This window comes from Lipophrys pholis (assembly GCF_963383615.2).
Source record: "Lipophrys pholis genome assembly, chromosome: 17".
NCBI lineage: Eukaryota > Metazoa > Chordata > Actinopteri > Blenniiformes > Blenniidae > Lipophrys > Lipophrys pholis.
Genome location: NC_137643.1, coordinates 12,880,561 through 12,905,738, shown reverse-complemented (window position 1 = coordinate 12,905,738; position 25,178 = coordinate 12,880,561). Strand labels below are relative to the sequence as shown.

The 25,178-nt window shown below is 41.5% G+C and overlaps 1 protein-coding gene across 1 annotated transcript; it reads right to left on the bottom strand.

The window, feature by feature from the left end:
- Positions 1-287: 287 nt before the first annotated feature.
- Positions 288-23,612, bottom strand: dennd3a (DENN/MADD domain containing 3a). Its single transcript, XM_080484217.1, has 30 exons — positions 23,482-23,612; positions 20,077-20,175; positions 19,518-19,673; positions 19,259-19,394; positions 18,627-18,742; positions 18,386-18,516; positions 18,178-18,289; positions 17,975-18,094; positions 17,609-17,707; positions 17,405-17,524; positions 16,810-16,925; positions 16,481-16,636; positions 16,245-16,341; positions 16,057-16,160; positions 14,585-14,790; positions 14,357-14,516; positions 13,105-13,261; positions 12,022-12,244; positions 11,117-11,196; positions 10,175-10,354; positions 9,529-9,699; positions 8,467-8,596; positions 8,114-8,221; positions 5,839-5,936; positions 3,556-3,710; positions 3,188-3,254; positions 2,997-3,069; positions 2,790-2,908; positions 2,567-2,704; positions 288-1,553 (listed from the first exon to the last, which is right to left on the bottom strand). Exons 2-30 carry the CDS (start codon positions 20,155-20,157, stop codon positions 1,359-1,361), a joined length of 3,804 nt encoding a protein of 1,267 aa, XP_080340343.1. The 5' UTR covers positions 20,158-20,175; positions 23,482-23,612; the 3' UTR covers positions 288-1,358.
- Positions 23,613-25,178: the final 1,566 nt, after the last annotated feature.

The window sequence follows — 25,178 nt, the reverse complement described above, 5'->3', positions numbered from 1 at the left end:
ATTCTATTCTTCTCTTGTAAAATAGGTATTAGATGGCTATGTTGTTATTCACAACATATAAATAAAGTCCCAAAAAAATGCAATCTCAATATTAATTAAAATGTCTTAATAAAAACCAACACGTCTCACAAAAACTCCAAAATTGTGTTTTCTTTGTATGTAACATGAGTTTTAACCATTTTTAGTGAGGTTCACAAGGTTTTTCCCCAAAAAAGTGCACACTTAGTTGTGTGGCATTTATTTACTTTGGGCTCCTTTCAACAAAAAAATTTAAGTGAATTTAGGCAGAAATAAAAAACATTTATTTGAAAAAGTGCATTGACAATTGGTTACAAAATACTTAAGGTCTACAAGACACATACACATAGATAAAAAAAAAAAAAAGTGTTTATAAAAGAAATGAATAGCATGTTCACAGTGTATAAATACAATAAAATAAAGTGAATATGAGACCGAAACTTTGATGGAGGTTTTTTAAAAAAAAAAAGTCTAAATATAATGAAGAATTGGAAAAATAAAAGTAAAACATAATATTCCTCGTATGTAAACCATTGATATTGGTGGTCTCTCTGGCTTTTCTTAATAAAAAAACAAAACAACAGCACATAGTTATTTTCATCACAGAAACAAAGCACAGACGCACACGTATGTTTAGAAAAAAACAAAACAAAAAAAAAAAACAGTCTTCAAACAGAATAAATATCTGATCGCTTCATGTCAGTAAAGTCTTTTGTGCAGAGATGTTAAGGTGATAAATGTACATGTAAGAATATTAATAAAGATAAAACAGAAGATATTATGAAAAAAAAATGCTCGTTGGTATTCTGTGGATATCTTCCAGTTGCTGCATGACCCCCCCCCCCCCCCCCAAAATAAAACCCCCTACTTTTTTTCAAGCTGTTCTGGGAAACACATGTAACAAGTACAAGTCCAGTTCCCATCAACCTGCATCCTCACGTATCTTCTTCATTACAAGCAAAACTTCCATCAAAATAAACTTCTACGGTGGCTTTCCCACAGCGGCGGTGAACACTTGTTTTTAAAGTAGCTCGACTCCTCCGACCTGCAAATGTTTCCCTCAGAAACACAGCCGGAGGCGCTGGCTCAGTCACACAACATCGCCACATTGCAGTCGTGTGGTTACGCAACACGTGGAAGTCAGAAGTCGGTCTCAAGTGTTTTTCTTTGAAGTTTCACAGCCGAGTCTGTGAAGCCTTCCTGTAAACTTGATCCCCGCTCCTTTGGCCAAGTCGTCCTCCGACAAGAATCCTCGGGGTTTCATCGCGTCGCTCGTACATCAAGAGCTCAGCCCCCCGACTCCCGACAATTTGCCATTCCCAGTCGCCGCCGTGGTTTTCCTACTCCACCTTCCATATGGCAATCTTTCCGTCGTGTTTTCCAGCCCCGCTGAGGACGTAGCGGTCTTCGGCCGAGCAGAGCGCCATCACCTTGTCGTTGTGGCCGTGCAGCTCCTTCAGGACCTGGCGGCGCTCCGTGCCCAGGATGTAAATCTTCCCTTTGGTGGAGCTGCGGCCCACACCACCCACCCACACCTGGGGAAAGGGCAAAGAGACGGGGTGGGGGCAATTATTGCGACGGATGATTATGGAGAAATATTGGATTTAAAGGTTGAGGACAATTCAAAACATTGCCTGCTTTTTAATATGTAAACTATATCTAATTGATCAAGCTCCCAAACTAGTGCCTTGCCAAAGGGCTGATCAAACAGTCTTCCTGTACCATTACTCAAGGTTCTGGCAGTTTGTTCTCTAAAGAGCCGTTACCAAGCATCTCAGGCATTGTTGTCTTTGCCATTTCATCCAATAGTGTTTCAAACCACTGTTCTCTACGTGCTATAGTGTTGCCTGCAAACCACAAAATGCAATTTTAGCTGCCCTGACAGGTCATCATGACGTTATTTTATTATACTTTAATATTACTTGTATGCATCCATTAATGCTTGTTGATCGTGTGCTTCACATATAATTATATTACAAGCACTCAAGCTTTTCCACAGTTTAACACAACAAACTGAAGGACACGTGTTCAGAGTGGAATGGACAACAGGAGTTTTCACATTAAAATCACCCCTTAAAGTCATTAAACATCCCTGACTATGATGTGTTTTTATACCTGCTTGGTTTATAATCCAAAAGACTCTTTTCAGCAATGTGCATCGTTTTCACATCAGACAAAACGAAGAAATACAAGAAAAGAGAGACGGCCTTTCAAAACCATGCAGCCTTTTATTATAAATATATATATATATATATATATATATATATATATATTCATATCAGTTAGAGTTCAGCGTATAGCTCGGCCTTCCTAAACAGCCACAGTTTTTCATGTGGAATATTATTGCTGATCAAGAGTGACTTTAAGCAGAAGTTACATTCTGAATTGGGATGGGCTGAGGCTTGTTGGCTGAATTATCTCTCTGGCACAATACATAGGTACGTCCGAGATAACGTCAAGACTGTTGTCTCCGGGCAAACCCAGTTTGTTTTAACTGCTCCTTTGGGAGTTTTATTCTGTGAATGTGCACCAATTCCAGTGAATTGACCTGGTTTTTGACTTTTATCATGCAGTTACACCCGGCGCAGTCCTGTAAAGCCACCCGGTGGATCGGTCTGGTCGTGTCCTTGATGTGCCAGACGCACACTTCTCCAGAGTCCGCGCACACACTCCACAGCTCCTCCCTCTGACACACATGAACAAGAGGTTAACACAGTGGAGATTTGAATAAGAATATAATCGAAAGTGCAGGAAACAGCAGGTGTGGGTACCTCGGGCAGGAGCAGCATGGAGCTGAATGTAGCCGTGGAGCCTTTTTGTTGCTCTGGCAGATTCATGCGATGCTTTAATGAACCAGTCCTCCACAACTCCATAATACTGTCTCTGGAGGCTACAGAGGAAAAACACATTGCCGTCAGATTTAAATGTCACCCGTAAGGTTTAAGGTTAGAACGGACGGGTGAAAGTGTGAAACTCACAGCACCAGAGCGTCCCGTTGGAGCTGTAAACAGACTGCAGACGGTCGCAGGAGAGACGGAAGTGTCTCTTCACCTGCGGGATGGGAAACGGACGTGTTGAATGAATCATTTAATGGCTCGTTACCTTTACGGTCTCATCTGTATTTCAAAACACTGTTTTCTGTGTTAGGCGAGCCTGGTTTCACAGCGACCTGTAGAGTTGAGACGTCCCACACCATGACGCTTCCTTCAGCACTGCACGAGTACGCCACCTTTTGGCTGAGAAAAACAAAACAACAGAAATGGTTTCAAATCAAAGAGAACACATTTCATATGACAATGCAAACAAAGTATTGAAATACTCTCTTAAACATGTTGAATCTGCTGATTATTAGTCGTTTAAAAAAAAAAATTAAAGTTTTATTAAACCTGTTTTTAAGGCCGGAGCCGTTCAAACTGTACATATAATAAATGAAAATGATCAGTTTACATACAACCTAACAGATTCCAATGAAATGACACAAAGTCCTAAGTTTTGTGAGCGAGTTTGCGATGGCTGCTGTTGGTTTGTGTGTGTTACCTGTATTTATCCGCGTCCAGTGCCAACCCGGTGACTTCAGCCCTGTGTTCAGTCAGCTGTCTGTTACACACCATGGCCACCATACTGATGATGTAGATCACAGAGTCCTCGGATCCCATCCAGACCTGATCCTTGTCCACTCCCAGCATGCAGTTCTGGCACAGACATTAAATCAATCAGAGGTCATGCGTGAATCCATAGATTTCGGAAAACAATTTGAGGTTGTCTAAATCTACCATAAATCCTCTCTTAATTGACAAGTGGAGGCAGTATTTATTAATATGAGTACACTTAAGTTTGCAGGATAATTACAAATGATCACAGTCTTCGGGGAAATACAAACTGCTGAGGGTTCCGTTGCAGAGAACATACATTGTCAATACTCAAGTCGTCCACTAGGTGGCAAAAGTTTCCAACTAAACAACAGTCCTGTCAACCGGTATAGCTGTTTTATTCAAAATAAAACCAATAAATGTCACAGAAAAATTCTGCCAAAAGCACTTTTACATTTAGCGTCTCTTCAACATTTTCCAGCCATATTCTTATCCTTCACCGTTTACGTCATCCTTCAAGCGACTGTGGAAGTAAGACAAATATTGCATGCATGACCTGGTAGTGAACCGTGTATAAATACACTGATTGGGCAGAGCAAACACACACACTGCGTATATCTCTGTAACACGCACATACACACACACAAACAGGTTGACATGTTTCATGTGACCTGCAGGCCTAATGCATCGGTCAGCGATTAGCACAGTCCGCAGAAATATCTTAAAGCGTGAAGCCTTAAAGTTGTCTGGCAGCGACTGTTTTCCTCGAGGAACTGTGAGGGGGCACAACATACACTCCAACATACACTCCCAAACACTTTGAGGCCTGAAGCTCGCAGTGTTGGTGTTTGAAGTGAAGCAGCTGGAGAGGAAAATCCACCTGAAGAAAACAGTTTTATCAGTATCAGATGTGGGTGACGTGCAGCTTATGTGTTGATTCTGCTCAGTGATGAGAAGCAGAGAAACATCTGTCCTGGTGCTTTTTACTTAGTAATAATAGACAAAACGGTGTTCACATCAGAAATTAGGTTAAACTACTCTGATGTGATTAAAAAGAAGCATGTTTGCCTGCCAAGCATTGAACAGTTGAAACAATGAAGCAACTGAAAATTCATCATGAAGTAATATTTCATCAACCAGTGCTCCGCATTGGACTTCGGAAATTTGAGCACTGTGTTGAATGTCCCAGGTATTAATAATGGTTTTTTTTTTAGAACGTTTCTATTTTTAATTTTGACTATTACGGTAACTTGTACATACATGCTCTGTGGGAATAAAATGTGTCATAATGGTTTTATTTACACTCAGATAGACATTGTGCAAGACCAGCTTTCCTGGATGTGTCCATATGTTTATAGGTTTACAATGTTGTGATTAACTGGAATTCCACAACTTGTTCCAAGAGAGTGTCATAACTCTAAGAAACAAAGCTCAGAGGCCTCTGGAACGCACCTTCACATCTACTCGTTCACCCACAACAAGAGATTTGTGTTCCATTTTGCCACAGATACTTAATAAAATAGTCATTTTAACATTTGCTTTGGGCTTTGCGTGACTCTTATCTGTCTACATACCGGCGACATGAGGCTTTCAGAGAAATCCCCGGCCCCAAAAACTTTTCAGACAATTAGTGATGACTACAGATGACTCACATGCTTTGACTCTGATGGTAAAACAATCCTGGATGGACTTTATACACGGCTCATTACATTCAGGAAGGCGGTTCAGCTTTCAATGTCAACGTTTGATCCCCGTTGTCCAAGTGCTTTTTCTTCCCACGGTCACACTTTTGTTAAAAATAACACTGCTCGTATACAAATGTGAAAAAATGTTTAAGCATTCTATGACAAACTAACGGAGTCTGAGAAATGAGTTTTTAATGTTGACGAGCTTCTAGGCAACGCCGGATGTGGGGCTCAAGTGCAAACCTCACAAACAGCCAGCCTCACAGTGCAAAGCATTATGGGATTATTCCAACCACTGACTGCAGTGATATTTTTGGTAAACCTGCATAAATCTGATCGATTTACTGAGAACTCTGTAAACTGGACAATCTCATTTGGACAGAATTGAATCAGATTCAAATATAAACACAGCATGATGTCCGAATAGTAATCTTTGGGATATTTCCATTACAAACTGAATTTCACAGCCTTCAGTTTTGTTTTTTTTGTGCATTCCCTCTCATGTTTCCCTTTGCGTTTGCATGCAGCTTATCTGTTTCACTTACCAGTCTGGCATTCCCAATGTGGCAGGTGTTGGTGAGGGACCAGCTGGAGGCGTCAAAGACCATCACCTTTCCCCCGCTCACAGACACCCATAACTGACCTGAAAAAACACACACACACACACACACTTCAGCCGTTATTTCTCCACTCGTTAAAACTGAATTGTGGCCTACTGATCCCAGCGTTCACTTTTACCACAAAATCTGTAGAAATGTGAGTATCACAGATGGCCCAATGAGACCGTGATGGACTGAGAGTGCAAACTTCAACTTTAACTTTAAGAAGTGCATGACTTCCTTATGCGGGATATCAGTACGAGGAGTTTTCCCCATAAGTGACAGTTTGAAAGGAAACATGTTCAAAACTATTTTTTCACAGCCGGGCTCCACCCAGGCCTCACTTAACGGTCAAATTTCCTCCCAACGTACTCATTGCTATTTAAAAACTCTGGTGGTGGAAACATAGAAAAAGGACGGCGGGAGAAGAAAACAGAGGGAGAAGGGAGTGGTGTGGAGAGAGAGAGCGGGAGGGACGGACGGGGGGGTTGGGACCTGTGCCAGGAACTCAATCCAGTGACCTATATTCTACCCAGAGAGTGAGGGAGATGCAGTCAGAGAAAATCAGGGAGGGAGGACCTGAATAGCTCATTTTGTTCTTTAGGCTGCTGCAGAGGGACTGAGCTGCGTTTGTGCACGCGTGAATCACCGAGAATGAGTGTGCATGAGTGTGTTAGCGGTGGTTTTCAATCCGACACCAGCAAGTATCCGAGTGGCCCCAGATGGTTGTTCACTGAAAGGCCAAAGCTTTGTAGTTGCTTCTAGACCCCCCCCCCCCCCGTCTCCCCCCCGCCACGGACTGTGCCACCCATAAAATACATCGCAGGCTTTTCTACAAAAAAAAGGCCGAACAAGCGTCAGTGTTGCAGGAAACAAACATTTTTACTTGAAAAACACCAACTTTCTCTAGTATTTGCTATTTTTTGTTGTTGTTGTTGTTTTATAATAAAAAGAGCAGTCAATAAAGTCTCCTGGAATCTGATGACTATGGCCTTTGCAAATATAAAAATCAACACAAACGTGTTGTAGAAACATTAAATAAAAATAAGAAAGTTTTTCTTTTTTTCATGAATGAATGAATGATTTATTAGGTGTTATGTTGAGCTGTGTTTGATAACTTCCTCCACCCACACAGTCTTCCATTGTATATTTTATTTTGTGCTCGTACAAACTCAGCATCCATCCAATCATTCCATGGTGAATGCAAACAAACGACCACAGAAACAATGCCACTTCCAGCGCATCGCTCTCGTATATAAAGGGTTTAATACATGCAGAAACCCTCATTTGAGTACTCGTTGTCACTCAGTGTTATTCTTACTTGATCACTTTAAATGTGCATGCAAGCTAAAAGTGCAGTCTATTTGTGTTAGCATGCAGTCTGTCACATTTTATATGGGATTGTTTTATCTTGCTATGACGCAGTTTACCAGAATCCAATATATCCAAAGTCCAGTTTATACAGAATGCTAAAACAAAACATTTTTTACTATCCCAGTCTTATCTTTACTGTAACGGCAACATGTGGAATTTTTTAAAAAAAATTCTAAAATGTTTTTCACCTTCAAAGTTTGAGTAGTTCCTGAATACACAACATACATTCAACATCCTTTAAATGAACTTAAATGTAGCCTGAAGTCCTCTAGCAGGTCTCTGTTAATGATTCGAAGAACTGGATTAGAAACCAAAGGTGACGGGTCCCCAGTCTATATTCAACAACCCCTCAGTAGGAGGCAGCATGCTTTCGCTTTGCCCGCTGTCCAATCACTTTATTTACTTAATCAGATATGATTATGGTTATTAAGGTTATGACCTTGAATTGATGAAGTGATCCACATCGTTAGTTAAGGTAAACTGTTTTGTTTCTGTAGCCTGTTTCTGATTAGGTTTCAATGTTTCTGAAGCTTCCTTCCTTAGTTTTACTGTGAAAGGCGGTGGGAGGAAGGAGAGCTGCTGAGGAACCCTGAGCAATGTGCAACTTGCGCAAGACTATGCTTCCCATGTTTGAATGATTAACAGAAAGACTTAGAGGAAGGTGACGACGAATCAAATGTTATCTGTGAATATAGGTCAGTACGGTGGTGTCACAGTAGAGTTGTGACCCTGCTCTGCCGCTTCAAACAGCCAATCACAGACTCCCACAGCGACCAATCATGGAGGGAACTTGAGGTCTACCACTAAAGCGGTGGCTCGGTATGTTCACAAACAATGTGTGTTTCACCTGGTGTGTACAGGAGTACATCCACAGCCTGAGGTGCAGCAAGTTCCAGCGACGGGTTAATTTTGTGCTTTAGCGTCTCTGCGGTTGTCTTGGGCACCATCATCGGGACTAGGGACAAAGAAAGGAGAAGTACCTGACCTTTAACACGTGGTAAACACACAGAAAGAAAAGGAAAAAAAAAAAAAAAGGACTTCCATAAAAAATACCAAAACTGCCCCGAAAAGGTCAATAGATGTCTTTCTGAGTGAGGTGCTTATAGATGTATTGTTTTTAAAAGCAAGCAGGATCATGTTAACAGTTTATGTATATGTGTGCATATATGTAAACACAAATATTTCAGTACTCTTACGTACCTTCCATCTTCATGCGGTCAAAGTGAGCCAGCTTAGACGCAGCGTAGATGGCCTTACTGCTCTGGAGGCTGCCGACCACTGCGTCCATTAACAGGGCGTTGGTCAGAGCCTGCTGCATGTACTGAGGGTCCTTGAAGAAAACCCCCACATGAGTAGAGACATAGTTTACACACAAAGTCTGTCTAAATTATGTTACAACCCTGCAAGCAGCTTCAAACTCGTGGCCGTCACCATGTCGTTGCATATAGTGTATATTTTGGTGTTTCGAAACCAAAAGTATGCTCACTGTAATTGTAAATTAACAGTACAAATTGAACTTATTATATTACTATAAATAAATGGGATGGTCTTGTATAAATATCAATCGGTGTTTTAGCCTATAACGTGCCAAAATGTAGCGACATTATTGAGTAGAACAGCATTATATTCAAGCCGATACTGTGACATATAATTCAAATGTACCCAAGGTGTTTACTATAAAGACAATGATTAAAAAATATTCCTCAAACATATGAAAATCACAACTGATATTAGTACAACTCCCAAAATTTACAAGAATTCAGTTCAAGTAATAATTTATTTGCTCATTTAATTGCTCAAAGGCACAATAGAGAAAAAGTCTGGGCTACTTCAATCCAAGAAAAGTCATCTAAATAGGTAAAGATGTTTGTTCCATGCAACACAACTGATGCTGCTCAGACGGTGAAAACAAAGAACTCAGAGATGAGTCAAGAAAGTGAAAGAGAGCAGATAAGTTAGTGTCACAAAGGGAACCCCTCTTTGTTCCAAGAGTCTGTGTTCATGATCGCCTTGTGGAATCTGCACCACACCCACAAAAGGCCACCGAGGTTCACACAGCCACACACAGTAACTAAAACCTCCATGAAGAGGAGTACTGAGTAAGAGAAGCACGTGATAACTCACAGATCTGTTTCCCTTATGCTGTATTTATTCCTATATTTTCCACTTCCCCTCTTCTCCTGCATCCTTTTTTAGCCGATAACGTATTATAGCACGTCACCGATAGACACACTCCCGCATCCGCCGGCATTATGGCGTTACCTTGTGCTGGTCTGCGATGTTGCGGCCGGCCCACATCTCTTTGACCATCAGGTTCCAGAGCTCAGTCTCCGTTTTCAAATTGGCCTCGAACGTATCTTTCCTTCCCCGAACGCGCAGCTTCAGGCTCGGGATCCGCAGGAGCAGGAAGGGAGTGGAGGACACCCTCACCTCCTACAGGGAAACACATCAACACTCTCGATTTCTAGACATTTCGGAGCAACAGCAGTCAGTTAAAAACTAAACGGATTGACAAAACCAACCCACAATTGAGTGAAGTGTCTGGATTTCTTCGTTGGAAAATCATCACTTCATCTGTATTTAATGTACCACTTTAAATCACAACAGAAAGCAACAGACAGACAGATAAAGCGCTGACTGGCTTACTGATTCAGTCCAAATGTTTGATTGCATAAGATAAATTCCTTTTCCAGGTGGACCTCATATTTGCTGGGACGACTCAGTTTTATTCCTGCCAACTTGTCATCAGAAACAGATATTTGTTCTTTGTGTGAGAAATGGAAAGAGTGAAACAAAGATCCACCAAATTCCTGCTCCTTTTCCCAAATCATATTTGGTACATGATGTTCACTCTTTAATATTTTTTAAGATTACCACTGAACAATTGTTGTTCTTCCTTTCATCTTACCTCTAAATCTCTGTACTGGGCCACCTCCACATACCCCGGCCGTCCCTCGGTCAGCAGGAAGAGACGTCGCTGAGTCATGGCGATCTTCCCAACGCCACGACTCGTCTTCACCGAGGACGACAGCTTGAAGACGCACTCGGTGGCCTCAATGTGCTCCAACACAGACGCTGGTAGACACACCTTAAACGCACATAAACACAATAATCTGTAGAATATACTCTAAATGTGTCCACCTTTAAGCCTCAAGCTGGACAATTACAAACTGTAGATTACAGGGGGTTTAGGTGCCTTGCTTAAGGGCCCCAGGTGGTTTTTACTTCCTCACCTAAATCTCTTGCTGGTCCAAAGACTCAAACCAGCAAGTGAAAATCTCACTTTTCTACCCTCAACATCACCTGGAGCCTGTAGGTGGTATAAATATGATAAATTCTGGTGGTTTTAGTGTCTTATTATATACATAAGTACCTGAAAACTGAGTGAACTCACTGCACAATTTCCACAACCTGCAGTATCAGTGTGTATGTGACCAGAAAACTCTTGAATCTTCATGAATTTCAACCCTTTGACTCACAAACCCCCATTCATGTACGACACGTTAACAGTGTTGGCATTTCTAATCCTGCTAAGCCATTAAGTAATTTCCCTCTGGGATTAATAAAGCATTTTCCAATCTATTCTATTCTATTTCAATCATTCATGCCATCAGCTTTCAATTTAATAATAACAATTACAAAGTCATTATTTAAGGCTCCTCATATTGTTGTTTAATATTAATGCAGAAGGTCACTTTTGTAAGCAGAGCGGTCTTGTATTTATCGCAATAAAAAAACATTGATAACTGATAAGTAATAAGGAAGAAAGCAGCAACAAAGACTTTAATTATGCAAATCTATTTTGCATTAATGTGTCGACTGTGTTTCGATCTGAACAATCATTACCGACCTCCTGTGCTTCGGCCTCCGTCTCTTTCCAAATGGTGTAAAACACTCTGAACAAATCTGGGCCAACTTGCTTCTGATGACCTGCAAAACCACACACAAGTATAAAATCTGTACTTTATTGTTTGTTTATTTTGCAATGTTTGCATGAGCAAAGTTGTGCATGACAAGCTCCCATAGACACGTTGGATAAATGGACATAATGTATTTTTTCCTCATTATGTGGTCGTTTACAGGTAAATTTTAAATAGATGTCTTTTACCCAGAACAGTGATTATTATAAGTTAGAGACATAAAGGGCCAACAGGTAAGACTATAAATCCATCACATTACCATTCCACACTAAAGACGGTGTTCAATACCCACAATCCCTCTCTTTCTCCACAGCGCCAGAGGTGGATAGAAAAAGCATAACATCCTGCTGAGTGCAAAAGCCTTTTAGGAAAACCTGATGTGTGTGGAGAGGAAAGCTTTCACTTTAACATTTCTTGATGCTTTCAAACACACACTTCTGGCTGACGTGGGTAAACCTGGCCGTGAAACTGTTCACGTCAGCATGAAGTCCTTATAAGTACGAGACAAAACAACTAGAACAAAACACAAGTGAATCAAGGCCGACAGCTGTCCTCTAAAGACTTTGACGCGTCTCCGCAGCTCTCAACTCAAAACACAGAAACTATGCAGCTCAATATGGCATTTTAATGTCAACTCGTTTAATTCTGGGAAACGTAAGAACCAGCAACTGAGCAGCAAAGTTGATAACATATGCATGACAAAGTCTTCAGGAAGAAGTGAGGTAATGATTAACACCAGAAATAAATGTTTGCCTGAGAAACCGATGAGGAGGGATATCGAGGGAATATTCATGTGCATGACATTTGTGTGCATGTGAGTTCCCCACTTACGTACCCACAGTGAGAGCGTCAAACAGTCGATGAATGGTTCCTTGGTCTTTTACAATGCCGGACTCTTGGACACATTTGACAAACTCCTCGAGCTGCATGTACTTTTTGGGCAGCTGGAAACGCTTCACACCACCCTCCTCTTGCTCATGGCCGTTGGACGCACGCTCCCGCTCCTGATCCCTCTTGACCCGACTGATGAGTCGCTTGAGCTCCGGTCGTCTGTCCGCCTGCGGTGACGAGTCAGTAATTTATTATTGCAGTGCCACTAGATATCAGGTCAGGTTCTGTCCTGCAGCATTTATGATTTCACACTGGGTGACTTTGGAGCGAACCCTACTTTGCGGTCCATGAATAAATGCATTGTATAAACAGCACAGGGGGCCTCAGAAACAAGAGGAACATGCTGGATGTTAACTCACAGACATCCGAGTCATTGAAACTTCACGTGCGCACTATGAATGGTGACTTGGTTATCATATCGGGGGCTGAGAAGCCAGTTACTTATTTAAAGGCTTCAAATATTGTATCTTACATTTGGACCAAAGAGAAAAAGTCTCTTTTCTGGATGAACAAAGTTTTATAAGAGGGTCCTAGAATATACACAATAACTAATTTTCTATGGTAAAAAATTGCCCTAAATATAACTTGCACAATGCAACTGACTGGTATAACATTATCTTGATGTCTAATGTGGATTTGATCACAGAGGGTGACACAACTTTCAAGATTTCATTGTAACTGTATGTAATTGATCAGGTGCTCAGGGTGGGAATAAGAATGTGGTACTTTCCTGCAGCGAAACATGGTGATGTTTGAGTTTAAAAAAAAAAAAGTTTATCTTTTACATTATCGAGAAATCCAATGCAAGCAGTGGTGACCTCAATGTTTAGCACAACTATCTAATCATTCAGTGAATGTCGTACATTTAATGTGGTGTCCTAATATCATGAATGAGAGTTTTATTTAGACATGCGAGCATATAGAACTGTAGAAATAGGACGAGGCTTCGGTTGCAAATAACTACAATGCATCCAGGCAACACTGTTCGCAAGCAAGCGATTAAACAACAGCGTTTCCCTGAACTGACCTGTGAGCGTTCGCCGTCTGGGAGAGAGTCGACTAAGGACTTCACCATCTGAGAAGGGAAGATGTCAGAGTCGGTCTTGTAGAGACTCTGGAAGTCCTCTAATGCATCAAGACGCCTGTTGGAAACCGTGTTCACCAACCCCCGCAGGTAATGGTACCTGTGCAGAAAGAAGCACGGATGGGTCAGATATCACTGTGGGAGGTTCAAGATTATTGTCTGGAAGTCAGTCGGTTCTTGGAGATTTTAGTGTAGATTAACACATGCTGGATTTAAGCGAAAGAATTATATTCAAATGTATGAAAAGTACACAATTAAGACATTAAAACTTATTTTACTGCCCGCATCATAACATCTGACAATAGAAGAAGCAGCCATAAGGTTTTAAGATTCCCGTGTGAAAGTAAATATATCTTAAGAGGGTCAACCTGGGAAATATCCCTCCATCTTCATATCTTCAAAACCTTTGAATCCAACTTAAGAGTCACAGTTGACTGGGTGAAGGAAGGTCTCTTATCCAAAAAGGGCTAATCACTTCCCTAACCTGACAAATGAACTAATGAAACATATCCACTTTCCAAATCAGTATAAAACTAGAAAAACGGCAAAGACATTTGTACAATTCAAATAAAAGGTAAATCAAGCAAGAAATCTTATAAATGAAACTGCAAACGCGACTGTCAAAAAGGTTTACGTACTGCTTCGTCCCAATAAAGAACGACATAAAACGTGGGTTTGACCAGTAAATATGCAAATATGAGGTAGATCAGTGATTCTCAGTATGTTGGGAGGCTCGCCCCGATAGAGCTTTCCAGAAGTTTCAGAGAAGGTGCAGCTGCAGGAAATACAATAGGGGGTCAGGGGGCCAGACGGCTTTTCTTCAGCATGACTTTTTTTTCCGGTTACATTTTTGCAAAGAAAAACAAATAAATAATAGAAGGTAAAGCAACGTTAAGCTGAACAAATGAAAATGTTGAAAAGGATGTAGAGATAATATCAATTCAAAGCTCTTGACTAGTTTCCAGATGACTCATGCTTTTTATTGCCTATTGATCCCAATAGTTAATAACAAACATATTTTATAATTTGAAACAGGATGTGAAGGAGGAAGTTTGAGACTAATACCATGTGCACAGTGGGAGGGACTGAGACGCAATGTGGTTCAGACTCTGTAAGTGGGGGTTCAGTTCCCAACACTTTAAAAACCACTAATTCAGATAAATTTTGTTTTTTTTGTTGTTGTTTGTCAGAATACCTGGCCAGCAAAGAAGACTCCTCCGGTGGCGTCGCACTGATAGCCTTGCCCAGTGAAGCAACCATGTCAGAATAGTAGTTCTGGACGTAGTGATAAGCCAGCGGAGGGGGGAACTCTGGGAGACGAAAGATCTTCACTGCGTTCTTTGGAGATTTCAACCCTGCAAGAAGTAAAGTAAATTTAACACTTCATTTAATGAATTCCTCTTTTAATGACACGGGTACTGACCAACATCAGGAGTCATCTTCCTGAGTGAGTTTGGCCTGTTGGGGCTGATGGCAGACACCGTGTCGGTGGCAGGTTGCTCCAGGTTGGGCAGACTGGCTCCCAGCCTCTTGCTCAGCCTGCTCTCGGGACTGGTGTAGCTGCTGTAGCCCGTCTTGGACAAGTCGGACATGAGAGGCCGTCTTGGAGTCTCCGTCACAGCACGATTCCTACAGAGGAACACACGAGGGCACGGATTTTTGGGATTCTGATTGATGCCGAGAGTAGAGTACAAAACTGTGAATTATATTCAAATGAAGACAAATCACACACGGGAGAAGATGCAAACTCCAGAGAGAAATCTAACACTGTATATATATATATATATATATATATATATATATATATATATATATATATATATATATGTTTAAAATACAGAACATCATAAGATTATACATATAAAGTAGTGGACGCCTCACCAATATGACTCAATGTTAAGTTCTGCCATTGTTTGGATTACAGGACCTTTATAAAACAAACATTCCAGCCCAGTTATTCAGTAGTTAAATGTTTTTATGACGTGGAAGTTTCCTTCGTTTTTATCAGCACCTTGGGTCCACCTTCTTTTTCCTGCCAAATTTTCCTTTGTTAATCTGTGTTTGTTCGTGCTTCTCACTTTCTTTTAACGTATACAGGAAAACGTCAAGAAAATGAATAGCCTGTGGTACGAGGGGGGTTGTAGTTACAGCGCTCCATTATATTTTTTTAATATTCTGCTTGGATGATCTCAATTTGTCCGATGTATGATGGATTATAATAGTAAGACTATAGCAAACTCTTTAGCAGTTTGATAAATACAAAAGCAAGAATCCATCCGTTCCACACACAAAGAACATCTGCTGCAGGAAGACATTCCTGATGCCTGTGATAATCTCTCTGGTATATTCAGTCTATCATATTTCAAATGACCAGAGCTGGTTCGAAAGTTCACAAAGAGCCGTTACTGGAGGAGTCTGCAATGTTTTGATTCACAGCAAGTTTCACAGAAGAATCACGGTTGTGTTTGTTTTATCAAGACTAAGTATGAACACGCCTAAAGCAATGTAGTTTTGTCCAAAGACGGAAAAGAAACCAAAGCTATTCAGTCTATTTCACACTGAGATTTTAAAAGATGTGCAAAAATAAATCCCTGCTAAATTCATCAAACTGAGCAACTCTCATGCTCTACCTGGTTTAACAAGCTGGAGGACATTCCTGGAATTAGTGTTGGTCAAAGAAATTGGTCTCCCTTGACGGGGGACAAGAGGAGGAACCTGCCGAGGCTGCCACCTTGCACATGCTGAATCCTTTACTAGTCACGATGACTGGTGCAGAAATAGTAAAAGTCTTACAGAATACAATTGTGCAGAGCAAAATGGTCACGTCACTTGTTTTGCTATCGTATCAGAGTCACCTGGTTATCTGTCAGTAATGACATCAGAGCAGCATCTTACCTGTTCACATGGTTACGCATGTTTTGCTCCATGCGACTGAAGGTGTCCCGTTTCCTGCTCAGCCTGTCCCGCAAGAACAAGTGGAAGATATGGGTTTCTAATACCTGGGGACGGCAACAAAGAGAAGAATGCAGCACAGACTGTCGTAGCGTATGTGTCTGTGTCTATGTCTGTGTCTGTGTGTATACCTTCTTGTAAAACAACTGGTCAGCAGGATCTCTTGTTCTCAGAAACTCCTCACTGTTGAAAACTCTGTGTTCGTGGTTTAAAAAGTCCGGGACGCCTCTGATAAAGTTGCACACAGGGGAGACAAATGGAACAAAATACAGAAATAAATGGACAAATGTTAATTCAATTCTTCTTAGAATTTAATGTCCGTATATTAAATGTCTGTGGTGAGCAGTGGTTTTAATTGGAGCTCCACCTGAAGATGTTGACCACGAGCTCCAGGGCAATGTTTTGTATCTGCGAGTTGAGTCGCCTCTGCCAGTCTCTGCGCTGAGATCGCAGGGCGTTAGCGTCGGTGCCGGCTCCGAGGTGGCACAGCTCCAAGTCATAGTGAAGTTGAAGACACTCAGCCCTGGACACACAAACACACCAAGTGCGTGGATGATAATAAAGTAGCTCAACCAGGCCTTACATGCCTTAAGAACAAGCTAAGTTATGAGTGCAGATTATATTCCAATTCCGTTTCATTGCTCACAACTATAATAGGCAGTGTGCTTTTACAAACAGTGCTAAAATATGGATTACCTCGACACAAAGCTCTCCATAGCCGCCAGAGGGATAGCAGGCAAGTCAATGGATTCAGAACATGACGAGTGAATGATGCCCTCATCAACGTTCACAAGGATTAGGTCCTCGGTCTCCTATACACCGACATAAACACATAGTGTAGGTACAATGGGGACGATTCACCACAACGCAGTGCGAAACAGAAGGGCTCAGTCTGCAAACAGAAAGCTACTGTAAAATATGTGAACTCAGCTTCTGCGGGACCCGGAATAAAGATGAATGCAGTGGCGAATAATGGACGTTTGTTAGAAACTGTAGATGCATGCAAGGGAGACAATTACAACTTGCACACTTCACATTTAACCTTTCAGTACGTCCGATGGTGACAATACAGTATGGTCAAGAATTGTGCTTTCTCTGGGAACTGGGCAGGGTTTCACAAATATTTGTTAAATGTCACAAGTAATGCAACACTTTCCAACACTGATATGTCATGGAAAAAAGACTAAAATAACAAATCTGTTTTAAGAGGAAATCTGGAATGTCATTTTCAAAGAAACACTCCAGAAGTGACCGAATGACGTCACGTTTCACGACGTAGTGGTGTACTCACCGCAGCAACCTCTTCAAAGTGACTGATGTGACAGCCCATCAGGAAGGCGGTCGGAGCCATGAGAAAGTCAAGCATTCCTCTCGCCAGGACCGGGACGTAGGGCTGCTGCCAGGACAGAGGCTGAGAGAGATGTCCAAGAAACATGAGAGAGAATTTTAAAAAGGCAAGAGAGAAGGATTTACAATAACTGTGGCCAACGCTGACCTGCAGGTACAGGAGCAGACTCTCTGCAACCAGAGTGAGTCTGGCCCAGTCAGAGGAGAAGAAGACCAGCCTCTGTTCTTGGAGGAGGCAGGCCAGCACCTGGAGAAAAGTGAAAAGATTTCCTTGAATTGTATCATCTAATTTCCACGGGGGTTTGAATATTAAACAATATCAAAACATAGGACATTATCAACTATTAATTCAACCACTTCTTTCCTGTTTCTAGATAAATCACCACTTTATATGTCATTATCATCATGCACTATCTGTAATATTTTCTCAAAATTGTTGTTGTTTGAGATCAATACAATGATGATAAATCACTTGATTTTGAAAGAGTATATAATGTTTAAGGTTTAGCATTACCTGGAGCAGTGTCGTGTGTGAGAAACAGAGGAACGGTAGGTGCAGGTCGATGTCGATGACAGGACTGTCCTGATCCTCCCTGGACGGAAGAACCACTTGGAGAGGACGCAGACTAAAGGACTGACACATGAAAGCACTTCTTAGTATAGAGATATGACAAAATAGTGCGGATTGATTCGGCGGGCAAAAGCGTGTTTTCTGACCACATGAAGCTGCCCAGGCGGCGGCAAGGGCACCAGGGACAGCCGGGCCGAAAACTCCTTTATTGTCTCCTCAAAGTCAGACTGTCTGGCAGGTCGTAACTGGACCAGGAGACTGAGAGAATGAAGGTTGGGAGAAAAGCAGAACACGTGACTGAACGTTACTGCAACTATCGGAAGCAATAACTCAATCATTTGTATGAACTGTTACCATGACAAGCAGTCTTTGAGGGCATTGTAGTAGGGAAACTTAGAGATGATGCACACGGCAAATGGTGTGAAGAGACGGGCTTTGGCTGAATTCCACCTGGGGCCATTCTGGACAACACCTTCCTGACAGGACTAGCAGAGCAGACAGCAAATGAGAGGAGAAAAAAAAAGAAGAAAAAAAGGTTTGTATTCATTAGTTTCACCACATTCTGACAAAGCTGTGTGAGAATGCGAATTTGTACCTGGATGGCTCTGTAGTGCTGGGCAACGACTCCGTGAGTTCTGTTGCCAAACAGATCCGTAAACACCAGAAAATGGTAACTGTCTTCTCTCTGCTCAGTCGATAACTGCAGACCATCTAGAAGAAGACAAACCAAGAAGTCTGAAAATATGTCAAGTTTCTAACGCACGAGCTCATCAAACTCAACTATACGAAACTCTGACAGCACCTCTGCAGAAACACAAAGCCTGTGTACCTAAATTCATGCCACTAGAATCCTTCCTGTCTTTACCAGCTAAGTGACATAAACACGGCACCGCACGCTTTTAATTATCAGCACTTCACATCAAATGTGGAGGCAAGAACAACACCACTGCGGTCTCGCGGTACCCAGAAACCGAGCAACATGGAAAAACAGCTTGTCTCAAACCATCTTCACACTAAAACTGAACCATTACAAACAGGTTAAAGTCTGTCACACGTTGGCATTTGCCCGACTAAAAGAGATAGATTGCATTTACAAGCTTACATGTCTTGTCAGTTAAATTACATATTTGATGAATTCAGTAAAAGCTTGGTCATATCATGGCATGTCACTTTAGACACAGAGTAATCAGGTGAAGACTGAAAAAAAAAACAACACCACCACTTTACCTGGGAAACAAAGCTGTGGCAGAGCGATAAGGTCCAGATCCTTTGGGACACTGATGTCTTCTGTCGCTGAGGACGTTTCAGTACGGCTGGCCACTTCTCCATTAGACAAGCCCTCTGCAGGACGATCTCGTCTCTTCTGCACAAGTAGCAAAAATCATGAATCTTTATTTCCCCCCCCCCTCAACAAAGTCCCCCCGCTTATCCAGTCCAAATGTATTAAAAATGCAAGCAATTAAAAAAAAAATGTTACACCAGCTACCTTCTTTATGAAGCTCCGCCTTCTCTGGACCCTGCTGAAAGCCGGACCAATCACCTGGCTGGAGTTACTTTCTTTGGAAACGAAGGGCGGCGCATGAACCTGCAGGACCTCAGCTTCCAGCGAGGGGGCTTCATTTAACTTATTCTGTTGATGAAGCTGCGATAAGGTTAGTAAAGGTCCTCAGGATGCATATTTGACCGTTCCTTTTTTTTTTTTTTTTTTTTGGTCGCAACATATACAAAATCAAACTCAAAGGCTATATAGTAAATCAATTCAATAGTTTTGTATAAAATTCCAACAACTACGTCTGATTAAATGAAGAAGTGGGTCTGAATGGATGTTCATGCTCATCTCTACAGGCCAGATGCAAAAGAAGCACCAGATGACTCAGTTTATTCAGAAGTCAGAAAGAAATACCAAAAGCAGCTGAAATGTCAATAAACCCTGGGTGGAGTTCCTCACTATCAATGCTGCATGCCAGTACTTCTGTGCTCGCATACGTTGTCAGCACCATAGCTTAATGTTCTCTCTGTGTGTGTTTGTGTGTGTGCACACGTACCTGGTATATATCGCGAAGCTTATCACTGGGGGCTCCGACCACCACACATGCCTCCAGCAGTCCAGACGGGAGCTCTGCCATGGCAGCAAAACCCACACACTGCCAGAAACACACACACATTTGGTGGGATTAGTTTGGATTTACATCTAGAAGTTGGTGGCAATGGTTAAATATTTTCCCCCATTTCATACCACTGACGAATAAAAGATTCCCACGCGACATGGCAATGTCATTTAAATCTGAAATCGCCTTTGTATTTAGAATAAAGAATTGCCTGAATGGCGGTCAGTACACCGGACAAGTACATACAAATCTTCCACCCTGGAACTTCCTCCAGATGCAAAGCAGATGTTAGGATTTGGTTACTGGTGTATGGCGAACACACTCGTCGTAAACATAACATTTGCTCCTGATGAAAAACTTTATTTTTGTTGTTTTTGGTCAAATTATACCAGAAAAATATTTCCCAAGATGTGTTTTTTTCCAGGACATATTTGTGTAAAAATGGGATGTTCAATCACTCCTTCAGTCGTGTCCCCTTAGTTCTTTGACGTGGTATTTTAACATCCTTATATATCGAGCTGGCCGTGTAACAAACAGTACTTCTATCTGTCGGTGAGTTAGGCGGATCCAGGGAAAAAACATCTGACTTGCATTAGTTGCTGCTGGAGGCTGAACTTAAGGTGCTGCATAGTTATATCAAATTCTTTTTCAGACTCTCACAGGACTCTCGCTTGGAATATGCAGGTCTACACGGGCAAATCTCCTGGCAAAGCACCGGAAAAAAATCAGGGCACAAGGGTTGTGCTAGATATGGCTGAGGGACTGCATGGGCATAATATTACATGTGATAATTTTTTTTACATCTTATGCCCTGGGTGAGGAACTGCTCAAAAGGAAGATCACAATGTTGGGAACAGTAAGAAAGAATAAACCAGAGCTTCCCTCTGAACTTCTTGCTGTCAAGAACAGGAAGGTAACATCTTCAGTGTTTGCCTTTACTGACAAAGCAACTGTGGTCTCCTATTGCCCCAAGAAAGGGAAAAATGTCCTGCTGCTCAGCACCATGCACAACGATGCTGCCCTGAGCAGCAGAGAAGACAAAAAACCACAAATGGTACTGAACTACAATGAGACAAAGGGAGGGGTGGACAACCTGGACAAGGTCACAGCCACATACAGTTGTCGACGCATGACTGCCCGTTGGCCCCTTGTCATCTTCTTCCACATCATTGATGTGAGTGCATACAATGCATTTGTGATATGGAGTGAGATCAACAAAGACTGGAACAGGGGAAAACTGAGCCGAAGGAGGATTTTCCTGGAGCAGCTTGGTAATGCACTGGTGAAACCTCTGATTGAGAGAAGACGGTGCCTTCCAAGAGCATCAACAGCTGCTGTAGCTATTGTGAGGGAGATACAGACAGAAACAAACACCCAAATTCCTCCAGTGGCACAAACAGCAGGCAAGAAACATGGCAGGTGTCAGGTTTGTCCCACCCGCAGTGATTCTAATACAAGCATGACCTGTTCGAAATGCAAAAAATATGTCTGCAAGGAGCATGCTCACACTCTCTGCACATCCTGTGTGCAGTAGTGCAGACTAAAAGTTTGACTGTGGGGCTAAAGAACTGTTCCATGTTCTGCCTGAAGTTCTCATTATGTTTTTCTGTTTCAGAGATGGGTGAATTTTCAAACATGTAATCCCCCAACACACAAAAAAACAAACCTAAAAAACTAAAAAAAAACATATAAAACAAAAAAAGCAAGAAAAAAAATCATAACCAAAAAAACAAAAGCAAAACAAAAACTCTTTAACTCTGCCACTGCCGGTCCCAAGCCCGGATAACAAAAGAGGAGGGGTGAGTTAGACTGTCTAACTATGTTACAAAAAAGGGAGATGCAAATAAATAACTATGTTTATGAGAGGGAAAGGGGGGTCACCAATATCAATCATTATGCTTGATTCTGTGAGAGTCATGAATGTGCACTCCAAATTAGAAAAGATTTGGATGAAAGATTTGTAAGATACACTAACTCTAAAACTGAAAGTTTGACCTGATGGTGGCGCTACAGGAAAGGTCGTATCATCACCAAAACTCTTTAAGGTTCATACTTATTTAAGGCCATCAATATTGTCAGAAAATATGAGAAGATTTGTATGAAAACTTTTCAAGATAAATTTATTCTAACTTTGGCCTGATGATTTAACTTTGACCTGATGGTGGCGCTAGAGAACAGGTCAGCTTTCACTATCAAGGGCTTATTTATGTATTCAACAAATAAACAAAGTGTCTGGCACAAAAACTCAGGCAACAATTTTCAGTAAATCATTTTCTGGAGACAAATATCCCTGGGGTCAGATTGACCCCTGAGGGTGAAAAGTGTTCGTAAATTTGAGGAGAATAGGAGGGTTAAACAAGTTTTTCTTCATATCTGTCACAGCGGCGGCTTTGCTGCATCACACAAACATGTGCTTCAAAACTATCTCACAGAACTGAAATAACAATAACTCCTTCTAAGATGGAAGTGGTGAGGAACACTTTCACACTTACAGAACAGTACATTTGAGGAGTGTGTGTTTGATTTCTTGGTTTGTTGACAGCTAGCCAGGGCCTACAAACCCTAGTTGCTAAAAATAGCAACAAAAAAACCCATCTAAGTTGCACACTAGCAATGCGTTGTGGATATTAAATGGATCAGTGTAATGTAAGTACATGTAAGTTTTCTAGTAGACGAATGGGGCTCAAAAACAACAAATAGAGCCCTAAATTGCACAACACATCCCCTGAAAAGTAAATTTTCTGAGGCTAATAGTCAACAGCATTTGATGTGACAAATAAGACAACCTCGGATTTTACAACCCAAGCAAGATCACAAGAGTTTTCAGTGTTGCCTGCTGTGGGACACAGGATGAGGGAAAAACTTTTAAAATTGGGTGACGTGCCCCTTTAATAGGCACCAGACATAGTTTACTAGGTGGAGGCTGGGGTGTGTGTGTGTGAGAGTGTGGGGTGGGGTGGGGGTACAGCTTTGGCCTGGACTAGTAAGACGTGAATATGGCCTGCACACACTTTTTTTTTTAACTTTAGTGGAATAATTCAACTTGATTTTAAAGTACCTAAGCAATGGATTTATGTGGGAAAAAGTTGCATTTAAGTGCATAAAATCCCCAAACAATTCAGAACAATGCAAACTGAACTAGATTCGTTTTTACGCATTAAGTGCACAATGTTGATCTTTATTCGATAGTTGTATTAGAAATGTCAGCCAATGAGGGAGTACAAATTAAAGAAAAGAAAAAAAATGGGTATCGCTTTTAACATTTCGACCAGAGGACACAAGAAGTGAACTTTTGGGACTAATCGAGCAAGACTTTTTGACCGAGAAATATAAAACACTCACCTCACTTCACTCGACCATTTCCTCTTCAGTTAAGTTGCACATGGATGAGTTCCTTTCAACAACAACAACAACAACAACAAAAAAAAAAAAGGCGCATAAGCTCCTCCAGTCCCAAAGCCACAGGCCAGAGCGGCACCGGGTTTTACAGTCTGATCCAGAGGTTACTGACACACATGTACAGTTTGCCGCTGATCTATTAAACCTCAACAGGCGACACGCGCTTTTGCGCCTCCTTCTCTTCAAGGAGGCTGTCTGCAATAAACGTTGAGGGAGCGCCATCTACTGCATGCTTTCTGTCACAAAGCGATGTCAAGATGTTTCAAAATATTGTGTCTGAATATTACTTGGAGTAGTTTGGTCCTCTCAGCCTAACAATAACACGTGTGAGCGGAGACTCGGCCAGTTGAAATGACAATTGATATATATTATTATCATATGGTGTTTTTTTTATTAGTGGTTAATCTCGTGATTACTTCAAGTGACACGAAGCCACAGTAACTAATACTCTTTTGACGTCCTCAAAACGATTGTTGAAACTCGGTAGTATTTGTGTTTCTATCCACGTAGAATAGGAGTAGAAGTAAGAAGTGCCTGCTGAGTTGCGCAATGATGCATATTTTATGTATCAGTTTGTGTCAGACTCGGTGGCGCGTGTGCCGACACAGTCAGCCGTGATCGTATAGTGGTTAGTACTCTGCGTTGTGGCCGCAGCAACCCCGGTTCGAATCCGGGTTACGGCAGTTTTGATAATGGCGAAGGAACCATGATATAACTCCATGAGCAGCGGAGCAGGTTTGCATTGTGAAATGAGTCGTCTGCCTTCCAAATATCACCGCAAGAACTTGGAGCAGACTTGAAAAAATATTGTGTCCGCCATACCTTTCAACAAGAAGTTCCACTCTCAAAACACCTTTCACTCTTAATCAGACCTTTTCAAAAATGAAACAATAGATATGTTAATATTAATGGTCCTCCATCCCAGTGAGAGCAGGACTTGTGTGGATTGCTGCACACTGATTTATTTTTGACTTTGGTTTGTCTCAGTTTTTAAAATTAAAATGTGTCATATCTCATTTAACGTGAGACAGAGTTGTTGTGTGGAGTTAAAACTGTTCATCCTTTCAATTGTTTTGACATCCAGCTATGGTCGTATAGAGGTTAGTACTCTGCGTTGTGGCCGCAGCAACCCCGGTTCAAATCCGGGCCATGGCATGTTTTGAAACGTTGTCTTGTGTCTCACTGATTCAGCAGCAATCAAAGTGCGTTGCTCACGTGTTAGAAAGTCCCGATGAATACCAGTGACTTTGAAATCTGAATAATTGTACTAATGCAGTTTATAATGCCACTCTCAAATAATCATCCTTTTCGCAGTGAAGGCACAGAAATTGATGTGAACCCACCAGTATCTTGTATGTTGGAGAGGTTTTGGCCAGTAGGTGTCACCACTTCTTCAGAAATAAAGGAAAATCTTCTTTATGAAAACTATTTATCTGACAGTTTCTGGTGGAGCACGTTTATTGAGACGCTTCTTCACACTAAGTACAACAATCTTGATACAGTTACTCCATTTTCAACAGAACCTTGGTTTTCTTTAACACTCTACCTTCAACGTGATGGAAAGAGACAAACAATAATATTTGTGACTGTGTAAAGAATATTCTCTGGTCGGAATTGAATCTTATTTCTCGCCAGTTTCA

Coding starts and splice junctions, on each gene's coding strand:
- dennd3a (XM_080484217.1), bottom strand. CDS start 20,157: ATGGCAGAGCTCCCGTCTGGACTGCTGGAGGCATGTGTGGTGGTCGGA. Junction 17,525..17,608: donor GTCTGCTCCTGTACCTGCAG/GTCAGCGTTGGC, acceptor CATCTCTCTCAG/CCTCTGTCCTGGCAGCAGCC. Junction 14,791..16,056: donor ATGCGTAACCATGTGAACAG/GTAAGATGCTGC, acceptor GTTCCTCTGTAG/GAATCGTGCTGTGACGGAGA.